A 24,205-nucleotide genomic window follows, 5' to 3' on the forward strand; every position below is an offset into this window, starting at 1 on the left:
TCAGGAGCGTCCCAAAGCTGCACGTTGGAACGGAGCGGGTATGCATCCTTTATTGTAGTATAACAGTGATCCAGTATATTTCTGTCTCTTGGTGGGGACATGTAACATGCTTGTCTATATTTTGGCAGTTCACGGGACAGTTTTGCTTTGTTAAAGTCCCCGAGAATGATTAAAGCAGAGTCCGGGTGTTGTTGCTCTAACAGCCGTGATCTGATCAGCTAGTTTCTGTATCGCCAGACTCGCGTGCGCGAGCGGAGGAATGTAAACACTGACGAGGATGAACGAGCAGAACTCGCGCGGGGAGTAAAAGGCTTACAGTTAATAAACAGTGCTTCGAGATCTGGACAGCACATCTTCTTTAAAAACTGTTACATCTGTACACCACTTTCATTGATGTAAAAGCACGTCCCGCCACCAGCGCGTGATTTGCCGCGTTGATTCTTCGTCGCGATCCGCTCTGAACAGCTGATAGCCCGGTAGGTGAAGCGCGGTGTCCGGTTATGGTGGTCGTTCAGCCAGGTTTCCGTGAACACAGAGCAGCTGAATGCAGAAAATCCCTGTTGTCTGAGAAGAGCAGAATGAGTTCGTCTATTGTTGGGTAGAGAGCGGAGATTTGCTAGATGAATGCTAGGCTAGCGCGGTCCGAAATCCGCGCTGTCTGGTTTCACAAGCGCGCCTGCACGCTTTCCCTCGTCTGCGCGCTTGAAAGCGTTTGAGCAGCACCGCGGCTCCTCCGACTACGATGTCCAACAGAACATCAGATAAATCCAGGTATGGAAAAATATTCGGTGGTGTAATGTGCCCGAATGTCCAACAATTCGTCTCTGGTGAAACTAATTGTAGGAAAATGACTCGAGACAGGACAAACTACAAAAACACAAACACTACTGCAGAGCACGACACGGAGGCTGCCAGTCGCATCGGCGCCATCTTGGATATACCTTTGCTGGTAATGAGACGTGTCCGTGATGTATCTTCAGCAGTCTCTCTGGATGTTCTCCTGACGAACCTCATCAAGGGAAATCTGCTTCCTTCTGCTCTCATCTGGATCACCAGCAGACCAGCAGCTGCCAGTAAGATTCCTGCTGACTGTATCGACCGGCTGACAGAGATACGAGGATTCAATGATGCCCAAAAGGAGGAGTACTTCAGAAAGAGACTCACAGATCAGAATCAGGCCAGAGAAATCATTGATCACATTAAACAGTCAAAGAGTCTCTTTATTATGTGCCACATCCCAGTCTTCTGCTGGATTTCAGCCCTGTTCTCAGAACATTTGAAGGAGAACAGAAATACTGAACTGAAACACAGGGCTAATGCTGAAACACTGCAGGAATCTCCCAAGACTCTGACACAGATGTACACACACTTTCTCTTCCGCTTTCAGATCCAGCAGAGCAGAAGAAAGTATGATGGAGAAAACACACCAGATGTCTCCTGGGATCCAAACCTCATCCTTCAACTGGGTGAAACTGGCCTTCCAGCAGCTGGAAAGAAACAATGTGATCTTCTATGAGAGCGATCTGAAAGACTGGTGGCATTGACGTCTATAAGGCATCTGTGTACTCAGGCATGTGCACCCAGATCTTCAAGGAGGAGACGGGAAATCATTCTTGGTACCATGTACTGCTTCTTCACTTGAGCATTCAAGAGTTCATTGCAGCGCTTTATCAACATCTGTTTCGAGACAGCAGACAAGAAAACAAGCAGAAAAAAGTAGAAATAAGGCTATGAGGAATTGGCTGAAGACTGCTGTGGACAAGGCTCTAAAAAGTGAGAATGGACATCTGGACCTTTACCTTCGCTTCCTTCTCGGTCTGTCATTCCAGTCCAATCGACAACTCTTACGAGGCCTGTGACACGCAGGATGACAGAGACCAGAGCAAAGAGGAAATAATTTGCATACATCAAGCAGAAAACTTGAGGGAAATCTGTCTCCAGAGAGATCCATCAATCTGTTTTACTGTCTGAATGAACTGAACGACCAAACTCTCTGCTGAAAGAGATTCAGTCTCACACTCAGTAGAGGAAGTCTGTCATCTGCTGACCTTTCACACCTGCCCAGTGGTCTGCTCTGGTCTTTGTGTTGTTGACCTCAGAGGAGGAGCTGGAGGAGTTTGAGCTTCAGAATTCCAGAGATCAGACGAGTGTCTCATCAGACTATCAGCAGTCATCAAATCTCCAAAAGAGCTCAGTAAGGTCAAAGTGCTTCTATCTCAAATTAAATAATATAGTATATCATGTTAATAACCATGAACAATAGTGATATCATCTGCACTTGAAAATACATTAATAATTGTTTCTTATTAATATTTTAGTGTTTTTAATAACGGTTAGATTAATGTTTTGGCAGTGGTTGGTTTAAGGGATAGTTTACACCCAAAAAATAAATGTACAAATTTTACTCGCCCTTAAGGGGTTATAAACCTTTCTCAAACTTTGTTTCTCCTGTAAACATAAAGAAGATGCCTGTAGAAAGAAGCCTGTAACCGATTGACTTACACACCAGTTGTTTTTCCTACCATGTAGGTCAATGGCTAATGGTTTTCAGCTGTCATAAAAAACTATTTTCTGTTAAGCAGAATAAAAAGATCATAAAGGTTTGGAACCACTTAAGGGTAAGTAAATGTTAGGTGAACTATCTCTTAAGAAGCAGCAAATAAGCCAGTAAACTACATGGTCTATTAACGGAAATTGCACACAAGTCAGCTATAAAATGATACAGCACCTTAAAAGTCCTTTCTGGTAAGAGTGGAATGATCACACTGATGTTGTTTTCTCCATTCTGTCTATTTTGACCCATCTCTATGTTGATAATTAATCAGGTAACACTGACTACGATTTACATGGACATCAGTAATGGAGTTATTTGCCTTAATCTAATTAAGACAATAATAAGATTAGGCGTTTTATCATGAGCTGCTTTGGGTGCTGCTTTGGTGCGTTTTGGTGGCATTACTGCCACCTCTGATGAAACTTGCTTGATGGAAAGATGACTGAGGGAGAGGACTTATTTGCCTCATGACCATACCTCCAGGAGGTACATGTTAAGATGCAATAACTTAATTCCTGATGCTGTGCTCAAAAAATAAAAACACTTTATTGTGTATATATATATATATATATATATATATATATATATATATATATATATATATATATATATAATGCTTATTCCAATATTTTCCCTTAACTATTAATGACTATAGTATTTTAAATGTGTAACACCTGGTGTTTATTCTATTGTTTTAGCTGTTATATACTATAATGTGTTTCTGTTTAGTACAGCATATTATTTACAGTAAATAACTGAACTGAACTATTCTGCCTCATATGTTTCATTGACAGTTTTATTGATCACTAAGATGTGATTGACTTGGATTAAGTTGCTTTGATTTAAAAATTAAATTAGCAAAAATAGTTCAGATGTAGCTAAGCCTCTTTTGCCAAGTAGCTTTTAGCTTAGCTTGCTACAGTTCCCAGGGGGTAGCTTTTAGTGTAGTTAAGCTACATTTTAAGTAGAGTAGCTAATAGCTTAGCTCACTACATTTTTCTAGTAGCTTGCCCAACTCTGTGTCCATGTAAACGCACTCACTGACACAGACACACACAGATAAAACAACAGTACCAGGACAGGCCAACCAGGACCATGACATAGCTCCCTTCTAGGAGAAGATTCCAGATGATCCTCAGAGGAAAACACAAAACAAAAGTGAGTTCAGCAAGCTGGAGGTGCTACAGTGAACAAGGGTGATGGGGAAGAGGCAGGTAAATGAAACCATGACAGGGTACAGGGACAGATGGTGAGGGGGAAACTGACAGACAGGTGAACAGGAAGAAGGACAAAGCCAAGGCAGGGACTACTGGACAGTAAACCAGGGCAGAATCCTGTGGATCAGGATAAACAGCTGGAGCACAGAGATATAATGTGTCCTTAAATTTAGCATTCACAGGTGAGGCAGTCCTTATCACTGGCACTTCTAAATAGATGTATTTAATTTCTATATTTCTGTATCTCTGTTTGCTTTCTTTTGTCTGTTGATATGCAGCTTTTAAATGTGCTAAAGGAAAATTATTATTATTTAGTTTGTTCATGTGTTTTATTGTCTGTCATCTGTGGACCTTTGTGTATGATCTTCTCGTCTTTTGATAAAAATATTTCTTCATCTATTCAGACATCTGAAGGAAGCCATTTACTTTTGTTGCATAAACCTAAATCCTATTAAAGCTCAAATCACCAGATGTGCTCACTAATTGGTGAAGTTAAAACCAGTCACCACAGTCAGATGTGCTTCAGACTATTAAACACACCAGATCACACATACATATTGTGTTTGTTCTCTACACAGGCTACAGGGATGTAAACTCACTGTTCAGTCCTGTGAGAGTTTGTCTCAGCTCTACAATCGTCAAACTGTGTCCTGAGAGAGCTGGACCTGAGTAACAATGACCTGCAGGATTCAGGAGTGAAGCTTCTCTCTGATGGACTGAAGAGTCAACACTGTAAACTGGAGACACTGAGGTAAATGATTCTCCACTCAGCAATGTCACACAAACAGTTACATATTGTGTTACCATATGTGGAGCCCCTTTCAGTAGAATTGGCTGAAGAAGGAAATAAACAAGCCATTTCCAAGGATGTGATTTGTATTCATAGGTCTACAGCGATTGATGAATGATTATATGATTATGTTCTATGTGTTGGGTAGTAATCAGATAAAAAAAGACAAATCTATTTAAAATGTTTTTAACTGAATAAACCTGCATGAAGCTGCATTTCAGAATTGAAGTAACTCTTTTCCTGATGTTACAACATAAAGGGTGTCAAAACAGTTCGGCATCTGTATCAGTAATAGATCATAACTGGTTGGTACATATACGGAATGTAGTTTATCTCATATGCACTTTGTCATTGTAGAATGAGGTGAGGGGAGGTGACGCAGCGAGTAATTAAAAGCTCAACTACTTTAGAAAGCAGATAACCGTGCACAATCACTGTCCTTGTAGTCCGTAAGTCTTTTTGCTGCTCAGGAGAAAATGAAAGCTGTAAAGTTATCAGAGTGATACTTGTGGATCCAGGCTGTCTGGAGAACGAGTTTTCACCACTGCATCTGTCATGGATCAGCTGTGATAACGCAGCCATTCAGCATCACATTCTGGTGAGGAACACAATGGCCAATCACAGGTGTTTAAGAACTCGCTCAACAGTGCTCAAAAAGCAAGCGGGGATTATTAATTCAATGTCAGTCAAGTCAATGTTTATTTATAAAGCGCTTTTAAAGACAACAAGTGTGTACAATCATGCTCCAATTTAAAACGAAGGACAAATAAAGGACACAAGACTCTCATATGGTTTAATGTCAAAGAGTGAAATGAGTTTTTCAGACTAGATTATTTAAAACAGAACGAGTTAAAACTCTAACATGTAGAGGCAAATTATTACAAACTGGTTTGTGTTCTGACCACATGTGCTTGGCTGTACACTATATCAATAAAGGGTTTAGTCTTTTAAAAAACACCGCTGTAACACATTGAGCCACTGAACATTGCTCTTAAGACGTTTTCTACAGGGGGAAAGTGTGAATTTCCTCCAAACCTCTCATATATAGTCTGTGTTAGTAAATGCACAGACTATTGATTAACTCCAGCATAACACTGTATGACAACGCTTCAGATGACTGTTCTAGAGCCTACAGCTAATTAATCTGTCAGATTCTGGAGTGCATTACAGCTCTAAAGAACATTATAAATGATGAATGATCTAAATAAAACAAACACATTTATAGAGATGGTATGCAAGTAAATATTTCACTCACCTGGGAAACGGAGGCCACGTGAACGGTTTTGTGAAGTGCACACAGCATGCCATATCATCTGATACTTGTAGGAAATATTCCAAAAGGCGACTGACTGTGTAAAGCCACATAAACAACACAAAAATACATCGAGTTCAGCGGCTAATCAGCCGGAATCAGCTGAGGTGACGAGACAAGCGACCAGGGAGACCTAGCTGTCACTCAAGTGGCCACGCCCTTAATTATGCAGACTTAATATACCTAATATAAACTAAACGGATGAGTTATAAAAAAATTCACCCCCTCACCAGTTGCCATGAAGGTAATATTAGCCAGATGAACCAAAATGGTTCTTTGTATTTGTTTTTGTAAACACCTTTTTTTTCCTGCTGTAAAGTCGGCCATTTTAACAGTGGGCTCAATAGAAATCTGCTCTATATGGAGCCAGGACTAGCAGGATTTCCATGAATTGCAGTTTCAGTTACTTCTGTATTGGCTTCACGAGGGAGAGTGGGAGGTTGCTGCTTGGTCATTACTCTACTTAATTGACTCAGTGCTATAGCTGAGCACCATGCACTGCAGCACCAACAGTAAATCTATACACTGCTATAACTATTGCTGTACACTGACATTGCAAAGAGGACTTAAACTATTTTAAACCTTTTCAAAAATTTAATGGCTTGAAACTGTTCAGCAGACTGGTCAAAAATACTGGTAGTTTACCTTGTTAATAAAGGGTTTGCTGAATAATTGCAGACTCCTGCATTTTCAGATGGAGACTGTTCTTATATGTGTATTGATTGCTGACACATTTAACATATTACTTATGATATAAATAAACAATGCATATCTAATTTTAGATCTTCAATAGAAAAGCTATATTCCATATTTAATGAGACGGTTTTATTTCATTTTAAGATAGAACATTTTGTATAAATAAATGTTTACAATATTTAATTAAAATACTCTTAAATTAAAGCAAATATATTTTAGTCATCTAACTCTAGAGTAGATTTAGTCACTAAAATCTGATCAAATGTAGTCGACTAAACCTAAAATGATTCAGAAGGCTGAAATACAACTAAAACTAAATCAAAATTTGCTGTTAAAATTAAACACTTCATATATCTGACTGCTCGTATTATAGGAAAAACTGAATACTTTAAAGGGCACATAGGTTAACCCTTTTTTCATATTTAATATAAGTCTTTTGTGTCCTCAGAATGTGTCTGTAAAGTTTCAGCTCAAAACACCCATCAGATTATTTATTATAGCTGTTTGAAGTGTCTATATTATAGCTGGAAAAAAGGTTTTGCTGTTTTTCTGTACTGGCCCTTTAAGGCTAGTCCTCCCAGCCCGCCGTTCCCACGTGCCTGTCAGCAATCGCCGCCCTCGGCTGCCTCAGGAAGCAGATCTCACGTAACGAGTGTGAGAAATACTACAGTAAGAACTTTAACAATCAGTATTTGATGCATTTTTTGTGGAGTTGCTCACACATTGTCGTTACAAAGTTCACGCATACACACAGCAAGGACACAAACACATAGCGCACACACATACACACACACGTAGCGCAGACATACACGCACACACATAGCTCAGACACGGAAACACACACTTAGCTCAGACACGCAGACACACACCACACAGCTCAGACACGAGGACGCACAAACAGAGAGAGAGAGAGAGTGTGTTAAGCTTTGCACTCGTTTTGCACGCATATGTGACATGATACTGGTAATCTCCACTGCTGTATGGATATCTGTTATATTAATGTACAAAATAAACCTGATTTAACGTCCACAAACCGCGATTGAAGCGTCTTCCTTTATAATTGTTCTGACACACGGCTGTGCTGATTAAGTGCATCTGAAGTGAATCGCTGTAATTCATTACACACGTGCTCTGTTTTAAAACATTTTAAACTTGTGAAACTCACTCTTGATCACGTTTGATGATGATTGATGATCCTAGCGAACTGAACACACCTTTTATTCCCGGCTCCCTTGCGCTCATCCTGTCTTGTTGATATGATTATACACGTGACTACCGGACATGTTAATGCGCGCAGCTGTCAATCAATATTGGTGGGCGGGGGGACCGCTCTCCTACGTAAAGTTGCGATCAATCTGAAAACCGCTCCAATTGGTCCACCGTTTTTATGTTGTTAAATTTGGAAAAAAAAAGGAACAGGGTGTTTTTCACCGTAGGTGCCCTTTAATTGTGGAAAATTAACAATTGTGTATAGAAGGAATCGCTAATACACTGTGATGCACAGAATCTGTGTATTTAAATGAAGTTTATTAACTAATTATGAGAGGAGCATGTGCTTATGATTGACTGCTAATGCATTGGATCCACCAATCAGATAATTCCTAAATCACTATAATAACCAGAGTATCTTACCTTAGCCGCCTTCGCTTTGAAAACTCCACCCCTCCAACCCCTACTCCTCCCTTTGCCTTGACAGGGCGGCACAGAGGCCCAGTGGTAAGCATCGTGGCCTCATAACAAGAATGTCACTGGTTCATATCTTTACCTGGCCAAGTTGACATTTCTGTGTGGAGTTTACATGTTTTCTCCGTGTTTTATTATTTAATTTCTGTATTTTTGTTATATACCCATCTGTTTCACTTTATTCTGTAAAGGGCTTTGAGATGCAACTTTTAAAGATGCTACAGAAAATTATTGTTATTAGTTTGTTCATTAAAATATTAATAAATGAAACAGTTTAAAAAGTATTTCCTGTCTTGCAGTGTTAGGTGTTTAATGAAGAGTTGGGCTATTGGAGCATCTGAAGGAAGCCATTTAATTGTGTTTTATAGACATTAATACTGTTTAAAGCTAAAATCACCAGATGTGCTCACTAATTAGTGAAGTTAAACCAGTCACTACATTCATACATGCTTCAGACTATTAAACACACCAGATCAACACATACATATTGTGTTTGTTCTCTACACAGGCTACAGGGCTGTAATCTCACTGTTCAGTGCTGTGAGAGTTTGTCTTCAGCTCTACAATCCTCAAACTGTGTCCTGAGAGAGCTGGACCTGAGTAACAATGACCTGCAGGATTCAGGAGTGAAGCTTCTCTCTGATGGACTGAAGAGTCAACACTGTAAACTGGAGATACTGAGGTAAATGATTCTCCACTCTACAATAACTACAGTCAGACAGTTTCATATTAGGGCTTTTCATGCTTGAACATGTTAACCCTGGGTGATACTAAACCCCAGATAACAGGAATTATGGTTGATCAGTAATTATGTTTCACACTGCTCATACTATACCTGTAGTTAATCCTCAGGGGTCTAAGGTGATTTTGGGATCACTGAGATGTTGACATAGCCTGACATTTGTGCTTATTTCAGCTACTTCTTTCATAGTACTGGCCAACATGTATTTTATTTGTATTCAGCACAAACTGTGCTACAATAATATGTGAGAAATATTGGTGTACATGCTTGTGTTTTTTTAGAAATAAATATTATGTGTGGTTAGTAGGTTTTAGAGGAAACAATAGCTGAAATAAGGTCCAAAAAGCAGACTGAATGTGCCTGAACAAGACTTTAGAGTAAGCAGTCTTGTAGGCTGGAATATTTACTGCACAATTATGTGAAAATGATTCTGTTCTCTCATTCAAAGAAAACATTACAAATGATCTAGGATTTGTTGGTGTAACGAGGAGACTGACACGGAGGGATCCATTATGCAGTATTTATTAGTCACAGTCAAACACAAACATCCAATACACACTAAAGTGTGAACACACATCAACAGTAATCAATAATGGTCTTGGGGCTGGCGGCTGACTGACACAGAGTGATTTACCAGGCATAGATCAGTGGCAGGCGGAGTGGTTCAGAATCCGTTAGACAGGCTTGGGTCGAGGGCAACTCAGTCAGAAACAGTCCGGGGTTATTCTCAGAAGATCAGACAGGAAAGAACGCTCAGTAATGCTGGCCGGGGCTAAACAAGACTTCGCAATGAACTGGTGTTTCAGTGTGGCTTATATAGGAAGCGTGGGTCGTTAACTAGATTCAGTTCAGGTGTGTGCACAATCAGTTTAGATGGATGATGTAATGCTTAAAAGTCCGGGGATGGTGACCTCTGCTGGCGAGGGGAATGACTGGGACCAAGTCGGTAACAGAGCCCCCCTCCAACGAACGGCTCCTGAAGTGAGAAGAATCGCTATGCCGGGGTCTTCCACGGGGGCGAGGGGCCGGCATTTCCGGGTGTTGTAAGTGGAACTCATTCACCAGAGTTGGGTCGAGAATGTCCTTACGGTTGATCCAAGATCTTTCCTCCGGGCCGTACTTCCAGTCGATAAGGTACTGTAGTTGTCCGTCCCGGCGTCTGGATCTCAGGATCTCGTGGATCCGATAAGCCTCCTCTCCGTCGATCATGATAGGCGGGGGACCCTGTTCACCGGCTGCCACCTCCCTATCCACCTCGGCTGGACCAACAGCAGGCTTGAGCAGAGAGACATGGAATGTGGGAGAGATACAATAATGGTTAGGAAGTGTCAGTCGAAAGGAAACAGGAGAGATTTGTCTTTCTATTTGGAAAGGACCCACGTACCTAGGGCTGAGTTTCTTGCAGGGTAGTTTCAGGCGAAGATCTCGAGCAGATAGCCACACCCACTGTCCTGGGGAATACGTGGGACCAGGACGACGATGCCGATCAGCCTGTTCTTTGAATCTTCGGATGGCATGCGCTAGATGGGTGTGAGCTGCGTTCCATACCTCCTCACATTTCTTGAACCAAGTCTCGACGGCTGGGAGTTCGGAAGTTTCACCAGACCAGGGAAATAGGGGGTTGAAAACCAAGTACACATTGAAAGGGAGTCAGACCTGTAGATGACTCTCAGAGAGTTCTGCGCGTATTCTGCCCACATGAGAAATTTGTTCCACTCCGCCTGGTTGGAGTGACAATAGGTGCGCAGGAATCGACCGATCTCCTGATTGGGGCGTTCCGTTTGTCCGTTGGACTGTGGGTGATAGCCTGAAGTTAGACTGATGTTGACCTGGAGGTTCTTGAAGAATGCAGACCACAATCGGGAGGTAAATTGGGGACCTCGATCTGAGACGATGTCTTCAGGTAGACCATAGTAGCGGAATACACATTCACATAGTAGTTCTGCCGTCTCCAGAGCTGTCGGCAGCTTGGGTATGGCGAGGAGTCGACAAGCCTTAGAGAAACGATCAACAACGGTAAGTATGGTGGTATTCCCTTGGGACTGAGGTAAATCGGTAATGAAATCAATGGCTATGTGTGACCAGGGACGACGTGGGACCTCTAGGGGTTGAAGCAGCCCGGCTGGACGGTGACGGGATTGTTTAGCCATCTGAAAGGAAGAGCATTTGTTAATGAAATTGATCACATCTTTATTGATAGATGACCACCAGTAGCGGGACTGGATTAGTTAAACTGTAGCTTTGCTGCCTGGGTGACCGGAACTGGGATGGTTGTGGACTTCAGCAATAAGTTTTTCACGAAGCAACAGTGAAACAAAGATTCTGTTCTCGGGACATGCCTGCGGAGTAGGGTTTTGTTCAGATGCCTGAATGATTTCATTCTCAATATCCCATTGAATGGGTGCTAGGATTAAGGGATCCTTCAAGACTGGCTCGACATCCTCAGCCAATGTTTCTTCATCCGAAAGGCGAGAGAGAGCGTCCGCCTTGACATTCTTAGATCCGGGGATGTAGGTGACTTTGAAGTCGAAGCGAGTAAAGAATAGAGCCCACCTTGCTTGTCTAGGGTTTAATCTCTTGCAGGACCGGATATATTCGAGGTTTTTGTGGTCTGTAATAACGGTGAATGGGTGTTTAGCGCCCTCAAGCCAATGTCTCCACTCCTCCAAAGCTGCTTTCATGGCTAGGAGTTTGCGATTGCCAACGTCATAATTTCTCTCAGCTGGGTTGGGCTTACGGGAATAAAAGGCACAGGGATGGAGTTTATTCGTGGTTTGGGATCTCTGGGACAGAATGGCTCCAATACCCGTGTTGGATGCATCGATCTAGACCACAAATGGTTGATTAGGATCAGGATGACACAGGATGGGTGCGGTTGAGAAACGGGACTTGAGTTGGTTGAATGCTCTAATGGCATCTGGATTCCACTTCAGACGAGCGTTGTTGGCTTTGACCATGGCTGTAAGGGGAGCTGCTCCTGTACTGAAGTTTCTAATAAACCGTCTGTAAAAGTTGGCAAACCCCAGGAAACGTTGTAGCTGTCGGATGGTCTCAGGTTGTGGCCATTGCGTGACGGAGTCGACCTTCTGCTGATCCATGGCGACTCCCTCGGGACTGATGATATAGCCCAGAAATGAGATGCAGGTTTGATGGAACTCACATTTAGAGATCTTGGCATACAGCTGGTGTTGAATCAGACGTTTTAAAACAGCTCTGACATGCTGGATATGTTCAGGTAAGGAATTGGAGTATATAAGGATGTCGTCGATGTATACGATGACCCACTGATTGAGCATGTCTCTAAATATCTCATTTATGAAGGCCTGGAACACGGAAGGACTGTTAGCTAGGCCGAAGGGCATAACGAGGTATTCATAGTGGCCATTTACGGTAGAGAACCCGGTTTTCCATTCGTCCCCCTGTCAGATACGGACGAGATTGTAAGCACTGCGGAGATCCAATTTGTTAAAGTATTGGGCTGAGCGGAGTTGTTCAAGGGCTGCTGGAACTAATGGTAAGGGGTAGCGGTACTTGACAGTAATTTCATTCAGTCCTCTATAGTCGATGCAGGGGCGTAGACTACCGTCTTTCTTCTTAACGAAGAAAAACCCGGCTGAAGCAGGTGAAGTGGATGGTCGTATGAAGCCTTTCTCCAGCTCCTCAGAGATGTAAGTATTCATGGCTTCAGTTTCTGGTTGAGAGAGGGGAAAAATCCGACCACGAGGGGCCGTTGTACCTGGCAGTAGCTCAATGGCACAATCATACTCGCGATGGAGCGGGAGCTTAGTAGCTTTCTGTTTGTTAAAGGCTTCGATGAGATCGTGATAAGCTTCAGGGACTTGACATAATTCGGGGTCTTCAGTACTGGCAATGGTGTTAATCTGGACAGGGAGGACAGAGTGTAGACACTGGTTAAAGCAATTATTGCTCCATTTTGCGATCTCACCATTTTTCCAGGAAATTTGGGGGTCATGAAGTTGTAACCAGGGTAACCCGAGGATAACGGTGTGTCGAGGAGAGTCAATCACTAGAAGGGAGAGTTTTTCTTGATGAAGAGAGCCTGTTTGAAGAGAGATTGGCAGAGTTCGGAATTTTATGTGTCCTTCCCCCAGGGGGTGCCCGTCTATAGCAGTGATGGCTAGGGAAGAATTACAGGAGGTTAGAGGAATGGAATGGGTAGTGGCAAACGTGTGATCAATAAAGTTGCCAGCGGCTCCTGAATCGACCATGGCCAGAGTCGAGATCTCAATCTCATCACATCTTAAACAAAACGGGTACACTCAGAACATCATTAGTGGTCGTGAACACGGTGGTGGCACTCACCGGAAGGGCCTTGGGCGGACACAGGATTTTCGTATGACCTGAAAGACCGCAATATAGGCATAGATGATTTCTCCGTCTTCGTTCACGTTCCTCGGGGGTTAGTCGGGTTCTGCCCAGTTGCATGGGTTCAGTGGGATTCTCAGGAGATACAGGACTGGGAATGACAGAGCACAAGGGATTACGGGTGCAAAGCAGATTGTCTAACCTGATTGAAAGTTCAATGAGCTGGTCCAATGTTTTCCCATCATCACAACATGCCATCTCCTTTTGCAGTTCCGGGTTAAGAGCTTTCCTGTAGAGTGTCTTAAGAGGATCATCAGCCCAGCCCGTTTGCACTGCCAGTGTGCGGAAATGCAGAGCGAATTCGGCTGCAGGACGATCTCTCTGTTGAACCCACAAAAGCTCCTCACCAGCATTACGACCACCCTCAGGATGATCGAACATAGTGCAAAAACGTTTGAGAAAGTCGTTAAATGAGGGAAATATCGGGGTGCTGTCTGGCCAAACTGCAGTAGCCCAGTCTAATGCTTTTCCCGTGAGCAGTGAACATACAAAAGCAATTTTACCGTTCTCATCCTTAAACAGGTGGGGCTGTTGGGCGATAAACAGCTTGCACTGAAGTAAAAAGCCTTTGCATTTAGCTGGGTTACCTGAGAACTTATCGGGGAATGCCAAACGAACCCCGGAAACAGTCTGGGTCTGTGCAACAAATGGTTGACTTGGAGAGTAGTTGGCGGTGAGTTGCGCTGTGGGAGCAGCTTGTAGGTTTTGCAGTGATTTCACCAATTCATTTGTTAGCTGGGTTAAATGATAACTGTTGCTGATGTGTGGTTAATACCTGAGCTTGAGCTGTGACTTCGTGGGACAAAACCTGTACGGCTGCGGGATCCATGTTGGGCAAAGTCTTCTGTAATGAGGAGACTGACACGGAGGGATCCATTATGCAGTATTTATTAGTCAGTCAAACACAAACATCCAATACGCATTAAAGTGTGAACACACATCAACAGTAATCAATAATGGTCTTGGGGCTGGCGGCTGACTGACACAGAGTGATTTACCAGACATAGATCAGTGGCAGGCGGAGTGGTTCAGAATCCGTTAGACAGGCTTGGGTCGAGGGCAGGCAGCGTGGTTCAGTCCATGTATAAAGCAAGGGTCGTGGGCAGGCAGAAGGCAACTCAAGAGTCAGAAACAGTCCGGGGTTATTCTCAGAAGATCAGACAGGAAAGAACGCTCAGTAATGCTGGCCGGGGCTAAACAAGACTTCGCAATGAACTGGTGTTTGAGTGTGGCTTCTATAGGAAGCGTGGGTCGTTAACTAGATTCAGTTCAGGTGTGTGCACAATCAGTTTAGATGGATGTGTAATGCTTAAAAGTCCGGGGATGGTGACCTCTGCTGGCCAGCGAGGGGAATGACTGGGACCGAGTCTGTAACAGTTGGGTTTGTTTTAGGTGATCTCAGCGGTATGCATGAGTGACAATGGTCATGAATAATTCACACTTGGAGAGACAACAGACACTCCCCCACTCACCCATCAAGGGCAGTGTACAGCAATGTCCATCTGCAACAGCTAGCCCAAACTAAATGCTTGTTGTATGACTTGCTGTGTGACCATGTAAACACTCTGGGTGAACAATATACAGTGCTCAGCATATATAAGTACACCCCTCACTAATCTCTCTTTTACATTCATATTTTAAATAGGAAGCTCTACATTATTATATATGTGGATATACAATAGATTAGCCAAATCTGGAGCTCATCTAACAAAATAACTTCTGATAAAGCTCCAAAAACTGGTCCACTCAAATGTATATGTTCTAGAAAAATATTAAATACAAAATTAAAAAAGAGGAAAAATCAAGAGAAGCAAAACAATGGAAGAATTCAGCTGAAATTTTGTCGGGTTTTTTGCAATATTTTGCCTGAATTTAATTGTGTTAATTTCTGTTTAATAAATCTGTTTTGTTTAAATGCACCAAAATACACTGCCTATATTGACTGAGAAATGGAGGAAAATCTGGATTTTCAGAATGGGCTGTACTCCATTATGCTGAGCGGCTGTATGTGCACTTATACAGCGTGCACATATAATATATATTTGAAATGGTCTAAAACGTGTTGGCCAAACTCTCTTGTGCATTAATCCAGCATTTAATAATCATTTGTGAATGAGTCTGAGACACTGAAGTAGCGTAATGACAAAAGCTTTAAACACAAGAATAAATCCTATTTTAAAGATGAAAAACAATTCCTTTAAATCTAAATCAGATTTGAAGACCTTTTATAGAGATTTCCCCAAATAGTTGCAGTCTTAGTTCACTTTTTGAAAACTTTAGCAGGTTGTGACTGTGGGTGTCAACATTCAACATCACTCTCCGTGTGAACAGCCCTTAAGTCTTACCAGATGTGGAGCCCAAATGTGCAGGGGTGTGATTTAATTTATATTGATATACAGTTCTACAGATGATGTTGAGTCCTTGTTGAGTGTGTGAGTGTGTTTGCTGATGTAAGGGCTTGATCAATAAGGAGAGCTCATCAGGATGTGTGTGTGTGTGTGTGTGTGTGTGTTCATCACTGCTGTTGACATGAGCAGAAACAGCAGTCAGCATCTTCACAACACAAAGAGATGTGTGATTGTCCAACTGTGTGATGTGGACTATTGCTGTGTTTGTAGATTGTCTGGCTGTATGGTGACAGAGGAAGGCTGTGGTTTTCTGTCTTCAGCTCTGACTTCAAACCCCTCACACCTGAGAGAGCTGGATCTGAGCTACAATCATCCAGGAGATTCAGGAGTCAAGCTGCTCTCTGAACAACTGGAGGATCCAAACTACACACTGGACAAACTCAAGTATGTGGAGCATCACTGGCCTTGTGCTTTTCCACTGAATGGCTTTAAAAAGACACTAGAAAGCTCTTTTCTGATCTTCAGTTTTCTGTGAGGGTTATGGGGTGAGGACAGACAGAAGATACAGCTTGTAGAGTATTCCAGTCATGTCTATGAAGAGCAAATCATTGAGTGTGAAATGAATCTCCTCTGTAAATGTTGGAGTGTATTGGCTCAGTTGTGACATTAAGCGGGACACACTGTACAGTTTCAGCATTTGAGCTGAGCAGAGAAACTTCTTCCTCCATTTGTGCTGAAGAATCCTCCAATATCAGGTCAGGAATAGGGTTGGGGATTGAAGATGGATTCAGATTCTGGAATCAGACACTTGGATTAATGTTCAGACTCTTGTTCTAAAATCAACATCTGGATTCCTCTTCTCTGTGCACACGTGTGTATTTTTCACTTGCTAATCTCTCAGGAACTGGCGAGCAGCTTTAATAATCTGAACATAGTTTAGAGATGGACTGCAACATGTGCTCAAAGGCTGCATGTGCTGAAGAACGATGGCAAAGCTAAGTGTGATCACTGTAATAAATGAATGTTGCAGCAGGGTGTCTCCATCAACATGAGCAGTATCTGCGCTCGCTTCACCAACAGCAGAGGAAAAGAACGCACTGTGTTAGATTCATTGTGCATCCCGGCTGGAACCAACAAGTGTTGTGTGTTTTAGCTGAAGAGTTTGGAGCGTGTAGCTGAGCAGCTCAGTGCTAGCTTTAGCTTATTAGCTGAGGGTGAAACTAAACAGCTCATTCTCTCCATCTGTGTGTGTTTACAGTCTGGATCATGGAGGAGACGCGAGGATTACAGCAGGACCACGCAAATGTAGGACTACACACACACACACACACACACACATGAGTATTACAGCAGGACCACGCAAATGTAGGACTACACACACACACACACGCAAGCACATGCACACACACACACACACACACACACACGTACACATGCACACACACGCTCTCTCTCACACACACACAAGCGCACACACACACACACACACACACACACACACTCTCTCTCTCTCTCTCTCACACACACACACACACACACACACACTCTCTCTCTCTCTCTCTCTCACACACACACACACACACACACACACACACACACACAGCTGTGGTTATAAATGTGTGTGTTCTTGTGTTCAGATGTCTGTTTCCTCACACTGGATCCAAACACAGCACACACTCGTCTAATTCTGTCTGAGGAGAACAGAGAGGTGAAGCGTATGAGGGAGAATCAGCCGTATCCTGATCATCCAGACAGATTTGAATATTGTCCTCAGGTGTTGTGCAGAGAGAGTGTGTGTGGACGCTGTTACTGGGAGACTGACTGCAGTGGAGATGATGTGTATATATCAGTGTCATATAAGAGCATCAGGAGGAAGGGACGAGGTTATGAGTCTTGGTTTAGATCTAATGCTCAGTCCTGGAGTTTGATCTGTGATTCCTCCAGTTTCTCATTCTCACACAATGACACACACACTCGTCTTCCAGTGAAGCGGCTCAGCAGTAGAATAGGAGTGTTTGTGGATCACAGTGCAGGAACTCTGATCTTCTACAACATCTATAGAGACACAATGAGCCTCATCCACTCAGTCCAGACCACATTCACTGAGCCGCTCTGGCCTGGGTTTAGGCTTTATTATCCTGGATCATCAGTGAAACTGAGCTGAAGACTGACGAGAGATTTACCCACAATCCTCTGCAGGAGCAGTCAGCAGCTGTGTGTGTGTGTGACAGAGAGTGAGAGAGAGAGCGTGTGTGTGTGTGTGTGTGTGTGTGTGAGAGAGAGAGAGAGAGACTTTTTTTGACATTTAAAAAGCTATTTATTTTACAATAGTTTAACTTTCCTGGTGATTTCCTGTGCTGAACACCACTTTCTTTCTGATAAATTCAACAAATTTCCAACTCTAGTTATTCCTGCTGAAGCAAAGTTGTCAATGTCTTTCTTTGACATACTGATCTTTTTATACAACCATGGATTATGAAAAAGTGGTTCATTAAGCCCATAATGTGTCCTCTGCTCTAATTTAAAAAAGCTCTGAGCTTTGAACACAGACCCACAAAACTTTATATCAGTCTTTTCTTTCAAACTATATTCTGAAATTGTTTATCAAACCCCATCATGTTTTTTTTTTCGTAAAATTTCAAGAGCAAGACCCACGGTATTAAGCTCAAAGAATAAAGCAGTTTTTGGGCAGTCTGTAGTCTCATTGCATTAACTTTGGAGACTAAATGAATTAAACCTTGACCACCTTCATTAACAGGAAGAGAAAGTACTCCGGATGGCAGCCAATGATGTCCATACCAATAGAAGTCCACAAAGGCTTTTTGAAGTTTTAACAAAAAATCTTTAGGAGGGTCCAGCACTGTCAATCGATGCTATAACATTGAAGCAGCAAGATTGTTCACTACTAAAACTCTGCCCCTGTACGAGAGTTGTGCTTGATTCCATTTACATCTATGTAACCTTCCAGTGATTTTCTCAATAAGTCCTTCCCAATTCTTTTCCATAAATTGTTCAGTACCAAAGAACAGTCCAAGTATTTTGACACCTTCTTTGTTCCAGAGACACTGATGTGGAAGCTTTGGTGGAATCCGGTCTAACCAAGAGCCAAGTAACAGGGTATTAGTCTTTCCCCAATTAACCTGTGCAGAAGATGCGTTTTGAAATAAGTTGAGACAAGACAGTAGATTTGCGACATCCTCTTCTGATCTGATAATCACTGTAATGTCGTCAGCATAGGCTGTCAGTTTTACTGTTGGTATAGACAGAGAGTTCGAAGATGGAAAAATTAGACCTTGTAACTTCTCTCTCAACATCTTTAATAATGGTTCAATAGAGATTGCATACAAGAGACCAGATAAACTACAGCCTTGTCTTACTCCTCTCTGTACTGGAAAGGGTCTTGTCAAAATTCCAATGATTTTCAACATGCTGTAGACATCTTTATACAAAAGACTTATCCATAAGATAATCTGTTTTCCAAAGCCAAACCTCTCAAGTGCTGTAAATAAGTATTTGTCCACTTTGTCAAAGGCCTTTTCTTGGTCCAGACACACTAGGCCAAGATCTAGTTTGTGCAAGTCAGTTAAATATAACATATCTCGCACAAGAAAGAGATTGTCAAAAATTGATCGTTTTGGAAGGCAATACGATTGATCTTTGTGAATAATTGATGTTAAAGAGGCCCTAAGACGATTGGTTAACACTTTAGATAATATTTTGTAATCCGTTCCTAACAGTAAGATTGGTCGCCAGTTTTTTAATAGTCCAAGATCTCCTTTCTTAGGTAAAAGAGTCACCACAGCTCTTCTACAGCTGAGAGGCAAAGTTCCCAATTTAAAACACTCAAGTAACACAGCATACAAATCTTGTCTGATAATTGGCCAGAAGGCTTTGTAAAACTCTAATCCTGGTGCTTTTCCTGGAGATTGTTGTTGAACAGCTTTGTCTAACTCTTGGAGGGACAGAGTTTTTTCCAGTTCAGCTTTATCATCTTCTCCAAGTTGTGGAAGTCCTTCTAATAGCTGATCAACTGCTTCAGGGTTACAAGGTTGTGCAGTGTACAAATCTTCATAAAACCGTAGAACTTGGAGATTTATTTCCTTTTTTTCATGCATTTGCTTTCCATTTGTTAATTTAAGATGCTTTATATCTTTTCTTTCTGACATTTTCTTTTCCAGGGAAAAAAAGAAAGTTGTTGATGAGTCCATTCTATTTAGATGTAAAATTCTTCCTCGTACATATGCATTATGACTCCTTTCTTCATGCAAGTTTTTTAAGACTAAATTGTATTTTTTAAGTATCTTCACAGTCTCTCCATCTTCATTTGAACCAAAAGAGCTGCTCAACTAGAGAATTTGTTGTTCTAAGAAATTAACTTTTTCTTTTATATCAGCTTTTAGATTTCTTGTGTATTGTTGGCAGAAAATCTGAATCTGTGCTTTGTCAATGTCCCACCACTGACTCAAAGTTTTATACTGTGGTTGTCTCTCTCTCCACTCTTTCCAGAAGATATTTAAAAATTGCTTAAAAGAAGTGTCTTGCAACAGGCTATTATTAAATCGCCAATAACTGTTCTGGACTGTGCTTTGTGTTATAGACATAGTTACTGCTACAAAATAGTGATCAGAAAAACATGTTGGTAAAATGCGACTATTAAAAAAACTATTTCTATTTCCCATTTGGACATATATTCTATCAAGTCGTGCACCAGAAATAACATTATTATTTATTTTTAACCATGTATATTGTTTATCATTTGGAAAAGTTTCTCTCCAAAGATCGACTAATTTATGATACTGGACTACGGTTTTGAGAGTCTTTGCTGATAATAAATGAGGCTCAACATGGTTTCTATCCATAGTATAATCGAGAGTGCAATTAAAATCACCGGCTATAAAAATTATTCTATTATTTGGAATATCTGAAATAACATCTTGCAATTTTTAAAAAAAAAGTCACTCTTCCTGAGCCATCATTTGGAGCATAAACATTAATTAGTGAAAAGCTTAAATCATATATCTTGATATCTAACGTTTGCAATCTACCAGGTATAATTTCTGTTATTTTATGATCTTGAAATTGCAAATCTGCAGAAATAAGAATGGCTACTCCAGCACTGACATTTGTTCCATGACTAAGGAAAACTTTACCACTCCACTCTCGTAGCCATTGTGTCTGATTTTCCATATCTGTGTGTGTTTCTTGCAGGAAAATGACATTCAGTTTTTTTAAGCTTATAAAATCAATTAAAGAAATACTTTTTTCTGCACTACGACATCCATTAATATTTAAAGTTCCAAAATTTAAGGATGTCATAGTGTATTCTACAAAAGAAACCTTATCTAAATACTTTTAGTTTCTTTTGTGCTGTTTAATCATATTTACTTATTTTTGTCAAACTTTTCACGTTAGTCATAATTTTCTTAAGGCGATATCGTTTCTGTCTACTCAATTCTTCAAAAGTTGCAAGACGCAAAAAAACGCTTCAAATCTGGAAAAAAAAGCTTTGATCTGTGGTTTACGAGCTCCCTTGGTACTGACAAGAAAATCACTTATTTGCTTCACTGTATACAGTTTTGAAGAGGATATTCCTGTTTTGTCAGTGTTTTCTTCATCTGACAAACTCCCTAGACTCTTCAGATCATTTTCGGAGTCATTATCAGAATAAACACATTCTGAGCTCATAGCAGACATGTGAATGAGGTTTTCTTCCACTACCTCATCTTCATCATCATCATCCTCATTATTCTCTTTCCTCACTTGTTTTCTTTCTGATAATGTATTATCTCTATTTGTTTGTATAGGTTCTTCTTCACTGCCAGTTCGTCGATCAGACATATCAGCGCTTTCAACATTACTGTTTGTATTAGTTTGATCTACAGGTGGTGTTTGAATTTCATCAGAGTGCTCGTTTACTCGGTTTACGATTTGGTCAGTTATTTGTGATTGAGATGGTCTGTCATTCTGTTTATTAGGGCATGTTTGCCTGATATGACCCTGTTCTCCGCACAGAAAACACCGCATGTGATCTGACGTGATGAAAATTGTGTAATCTTTACCCTCGTTTGTGATTTTTACAGCCAGATTAAGCGGATCCTGTTGCGCATTCAATATTATGTGCGTATACCTTTAAAAAGACATAACGTGCTTGACATTTTGATCGGGGCTGTTAGCTAATAATAATAATGCATTTTATTTAGGGCGCCTTTCATGACACTCAAGGTCACCGTACAGAGCAGCTAGAACAATCAGTTCAAATAAAAACACAATAAAATCAATAAAATACAATACTAACTTTTTTTTTAAAAATGCAGTCGGGTTAAAGAAAATAAGCTGGTCTAAGCAGATGTGTTTTGAGTTTGGATTTAAATTGTGAAAGAGAGTCTAAATTACGGAGATCAGGAGGAAGTGAATTCCAAAGCTGAGGAGCAGAGTGGCTGAAGTCTCTGTTCCCCATGGTGACAAGGCGGACAGAGGGAACAGTGCGGTGAATGGAAGAAGAAGACCTGAGTGTTCGAGAAAGTGTGGCGATATGAACAAGATCAGCAAGGTATGGAGGAGCGAGATTGTGGATGGCTTTAAAAGTGAGAAGAAGTATTTTATAATTAATTCTAAAAGATATGGGAAGCCAGTGAAGCTGCTGTAGAATGGGTGTGATGTGGCAGATAGAGGGGGTTTTTGTGATAATACAGGCTGCAGCGTTTTGTACCAGTTGTAATTTATGAAGAGTTTTTTTAGGGAGGCCAAACAGAAGGGAATTACAGTAATCTAAACGGGATGTGACTAAACTATGAACAAGAATGGCAGCTGAATGAGGTATGAGGGAAGGACGTAAACGATTTATATTTCGAAGGTGGAAATAAGCGGATCGGGTGACATTATTAACATGTGCAGTGAATGAAAGGGTGCTGTTGAAGATGACCCCCAGACTCTTAATCTGAAGGGAGGGGGTAATGACAGAATCATCTGGGGGAATGGAAAAGCTATGTGATTTATTTAAAGTGGATTGTGTACCTATAAGTAGAAGTTCAGTTTTATTGTCATTTAATTTCAGGAAGTTTGAGGTGAACCAGGATTTGATGTCTGCAAAGCAGTTAGTAAGGGATGAAGGTGACAGTTTGTGGTTGGGTTTGGTTGATAGGTAGAGCTGGGTGTCATCTGCGTAGCAATGAAAATGAATTTGGTGTTTACGGAAAATATAACCAAGTGGAAGAAGATAGATGATAAATAGCAGCGGACCCAAAACTGAACCCTGGGGCACATCAGTAGTGACAGGGACTGATGACGAGGTGAAAGACTTAATTGAATGAACTGAGTGCGACCTGAGAGGTATGAATGAAACCAACTGAGAGGTGTGTTCCCAATGCCAATTGAGGCGAGCCTGTCCAGAAGAATGTTATGTGAGATTGTGTCAAAAGCCGCACTTAGATCAAGCAGAAGAAGAATGGATAGTGAACCAGAGTCTGCTGCTAGGAGGAGGTCATTAGTGATTTTGAGTAAAGCTGTTTCTGTGCTATGTAGTGGGCGAAAACCAGACTGGAATTGTTCATATAAGTTATTACAGGAAAGATGGGTGTGAAGTTGGGCAGCGACAGTTTTTTCAAGAATTTTAGAGATGAATGGTAGGTTTGAAATAGGACGAAAATTATTGAGGTTATTGGGATCTAAACCAGGTTTCTTTAAAATTGGAGTAACAGCAGCAACTTTGAGAGAGAAAGGAACAATACCAGTGGTGAGAGAGGAGTGAATTATGTCAGTGATGAGAGAAGACAGGGAAGGGAGTATGGCCTTTATAAGAGTAGTAGGTAAGGGGTCTGGCCTGCAGGTAGATGGTTTGGATTTAAGAATTAGACTACATATTTCAGTTACTGAGGGTAGAACAAATTCTGAGAATGAATGAGAGGGGGTGAATATGACTTGGACAGATGGATTCAAAACAGAAGTGGACAGAATTTGCTGATAGATGTGTTCAATTTTTGAAGAGAAAAATGAAGCTAAGTTGTTACAGAAATCCACGGTATATAGGTTTGGAGGAAGTGAGATAGAGGGTTTTGTTATGTTTGTAAAGAGAGAAAAGAGGGCTTTAGAATTGCCTTCATTGGAACTGATTAAACTGGAATAGTATGTGGATTTAGCTGCAGAAATAGAGTCTTTATAGTGATGAATGTGATTTGCATACATGTCCCTGTGTACAGTGAGATTGGTTTTCCTGTAGAGTCTTTCAAGCTGACGTCCTTTTGATTTTAATTGTCTAAGAGCAGGAGTGAACCAAGGTGCAGACAGAGTAAATGAAACAGTCCTGGTTTTTAAGGGAGCATGATTATTTAGAAGGTTATGAAGATTATTGTTGTAGTGAGAGAGCAGTTCATCTGGTGTATAGAGACCATCAGTACTGGGAAAGCTGTTGATATCAGAAGATAAAGTGTCCAAGTTGATGTCCTTAATTTTTCGGAATGATATTGTGCGTGAAGGATTAC

The 24,205-nt window shown here is 41.3% G+C and overlaps 1 protein-coding gene across 1 annotated transcript; it reads left to right on the forward strand.

The window, feature by feature from the left end:
• The first annotated feature begins 1,730 nt into the window (after positions 1-1,730).
• Positions 1,731-18,500, forward strand: LOC130222711 (tripartite motif-containing protein 16-like). Its single transcript, XM_056455238.1, has 5 exons — positions 1,731-1,815; positions 4,399-4,522; positions 15,999-16,172; positions 16,987-17,033; positions 17,366-18,500. The coding sequence occupies exons 1-5, from the start codon at positions 1,731-1,733 to the stop codon at positions 17,890-17,892; spliced, it is 957 nt and encodes a 318-aa protein (XP_056311213.1). The 3' UTR covers positions 17,893-18,500.
• Positions 18,501-24,205: the final 5,705 nt, after the last annotated feature.

This window comes from Danio aesculapii, chromosome 4 (genome assembly GCF_903798145.1).
Source record: "Danio aesculapii chromosome 4, fDanAes4.1, whole genome shotgun sequence".
NCBI classification, from domain to species: Eukaryota; Metazoa; Chordata; class Actinopteri; order Cypriniformes; family Danionidae; genus Danio; species Danio aesculapii.